We start from the raw sequence: 2,977 nt of genomic DNA, 5'->3' as shown, positions 1-2,977 counted from the left end.
TTTCTTTTAAAATTATTCAAACATGTTGTTCAATATGAGTAGCTTATCTGTTCAGGTGATAAAAAGTAGTTTATTGTAAAGACTCTAATCTAAAGCTAGCAGCACACTTCACCATTTTCGTTACTCGTACAGGCAATTTTCGTGGTCGGCAATTTTTGTGGCCGTTGCCTCGTCACAGCACACTTCACCATTTTCGTTACTCGTACAGGCAATTTTCGTGGTCGGCAATTTTTGTGGCCGTTGCCTCGTCACAGCACACTTCACCACAAGTTGCCACCACGAGCAATTTTCGTGGTGAGAAATCAAACCGGTTTGATTCTCGGCAACTCGTGGTCACCACTAAATTTCCGTGGTGAGTGGTCGTTACCGGCCCCCGCACACTTGGTCATTTTTGTGGCGACCACGAAAATTGCATGTACGAGCAACGAAAATGGTGAAGTGTGCTGCCCGCTTTAGTTAGGAACGTGGTAGAGACAGACATGGGAACTAGTAGGGTTAGGTTAAGGGCATGGTAGAGCGAAGTCAAAAGCATCGTATATACGGCTAGGTTATGGACCAGGGGCCCGTTGTCAGAAACAAAATTAGTCTTAACATTAGTCTTAACATTAACAATTTCTCCTAGACCGTCGACATCACTTTGTTTCGTATTGTTATGAGGAAATCTGCTACTATTTTTCATTCTCGTAACTTCGCAGCGTTTCTGTCTACGGTCTAAGAGAAAAAGTTAATGTTAAAACTAATGTTAAGACCAATATTGTTTCTGACAACGGGCTCCAGGCTACTGGGCTAGATGATAGGGCCTGGCGGGGAATTCTTTGACCCAAACTGGGACTTCTACCGGGATGTTTTCATCGGCTGTCGCATCGTGCTGCATGAGATTAATCCAGTTGTTTCCCGCCGCCTCTTTCCTTCGCGCACATTCACGACTGACTATGACAGGGCCGTAGGCTGAGCAAACTCCTAGAGGGGGGAGGGGGCAAAATTTCATGACTCAACTGTGTAATGATGAGCGACGGGCGCAGCTCTTGATCGACGTCCATAGTGTGGTAGGGATGGGTCTGATCAGACAAGGCTTTCACCAATAAGTGACCAAAAAAATCACGCTGGGGTTATTTACGATTATTAGCTGAGCTTATTTTTTAATTGTGCTCCAAAATCTAGAGGGAAGCGTCCCCCGAAGCTACTGCCCTGTATGAGCGTTGCGTTATTATAAGCTAACTGGCGTGGATGCGTACGGTTCTATCTGATATGGAGACTATAACTAACAAGACTCTACGCTACCACGATTCTACGAGAACCTGAAGCTATCACAAAAATAGAAGTACAATAGTAGACTAATAGGATGCGAAATTAACTCGAGTCCGGAGTCAAATACTCCTTGATTTACTGTCGGACTCCTTGATTTGACATATGCAGGAGTCCGTGTGACTCCCTGAAAATTCTGCTATACTAAATAGTTCGTTCCAGAGCAAGGCCTCGCGGAATTACCGTATTTTTTCAGCAAATGTCCAAAGAAAATTTGGCAGCCGTGCAACCGCATGAATCTTCAAAATAACCACATGCGTTATTTAGTTTGCATCTTTAGTTTTGAACCTCAGACTGCGGACTCCCTCATTTTGCTGCGGACTCCATCTTTTGAGGGCAGGAAGTCCGTTGGACTCCCTTGTTCAAAAGTTAATTTCTACCCCTACAATACTGCTTGTCTTCCCACAGCCTGACGCCAAGATGGTGATGGACGTCGTGGGTCGCATGGAGGACACGGAGCCGTTCTCTGAGGAGTTGACAGCGTCCATGCAGCGTCTATGGAAGGACACCGGAGTGCAGGAATGCTTTAGTCGATCTAACGAATATCAGCTTAACGACTCAGCTAAATAGTGAGTGCAGCTCCAACTGTGTACTTACGTGTTTCCGTGTGTGTGTGTGTGTGTGTGTGTGTGTGTGTGTGTGTGTGTGTGTGTGTGTGTGTGTGTGTGTGTGTGTGTGTTGTATGTGTGTGTGTATGTGTGTGTGTGTGCGTGTGCGTGTGCGTGTGCGTGTGCGAGCGCGTGCGCGTGCGCGTGCGTGTATGTATGTGTGTGCGTGCGTGCGTGCGTGTGCGTGTGCGTGTGCGTGTGTGTGTATGGGTGAAAGAGAGGAACGGAGAGAGAGGTGGATGTAGTTGTATTTAGCATATAAATATTAAGCAACAAAGTAGTTAATTAACACACGCGATTAACTGTGTAAGCACACCAGCCCATTCACATATGGCTAAATGCTCTCCGCACGGATGTGTCACATTCAATATTCTTACTTAAATGTAAAACTTTCCGTTTTGCTTCGTTTCAGCTTTATAGACGACCTAGACAGGCTCGGGCAGAAGGATTACCTGCCAACAGAACAGGACATACTACGAACCCGAGTTAAAACCACAGGCATTGTAGAGGTCCACTTTTCATTTAAGAACCTTAATTTCAAGTGAGTATTGCGTGATGTTATATATGGTTTATGATAGGTCAAGGCAAATCGGTAGCGACTCTGGTTAGGCGTTGGTTAAAGGCTCAGGGTTTACAGCTATGCCAATATGCCGACATTTGTCTGGATATATAGCTCTCTCTCTCTCTCTCNCTATCTATCTATCTATCTATCAATCTATCTGTCTATCAATCTATCTGTCTGTCTGTCTATCTAGCTATCGATCTATCTATCGATCGATCTATCTATCCATCCATATCTATCTATCTATCTATCTATCTATCTATCTATCTATCTATCTATCTATCTATCGCTTTCCTCTCTTTCTCTGTGGGGGGTGGGTTGCATGTGTATTTGTTTCCGTCTGTCTGTCATTTTATCCCTCCCCCACTTCTTTCTCTCTTTCCCTCCCTCTCTCTCGCTTTTTTTATCAACGTCTTACTGTTCATTCTCTTTTCAAACTCTGGCACTTCTCTCTCTCTCTCCCTCTCTATCTCTCTTTCTCTGTCTCTCTCTCTCTCTCTCT

The 2,977-nt window shown here is 44.8% G+C and overlaps 1 protein-coding gene across 1 annotated transcript in view; it reads left to right on the top strand.

Annotated features, from left to right (window-relative positions):
- Nucleotides 1–1,713: 1,713 nt before the first annotated feature.
- Nucleotides 1,714–2,977, top strand: part of LOC106817469 (guanine nucleotide-binding protein G(o) subunit alpha) — a gene marked incomplete at its 5' end in the record, with an annotated part of 12,440 nt that continues 11,176 nt past the window's right edge. Inside the window, 2 exon segments of the mRNA XM_014822136.1 lie at nt 1,714–1,874; nt 2,326–2,454. Of these exon segments, the coding sequence (XP_014677622.1) occupies nt 1,714–1,874; nt 2,326–2,454 (290 nt within the window).

This window comes from Priapulus caudatus, unplaced genomic scaffold (assembly GCF_000485595.1).
Source record: "Priapulus caudatus unplaced genomic scaffold, Priapulus_caudatus-5.0.1 Scaffold1737, whole genome shotgun sequence".
NCBI classification, from domain to species: Eukaryota; Metazoa; Priapulida; class Priapulimorpha; order Priapulimorphida; family Priapulidae; genus Priapulus; species Priapulus caudatus.
Note: the sequence above shows the minus strand (reverse complement) of the source record. Positions and strands in the feature narration are given on the sequence as shown.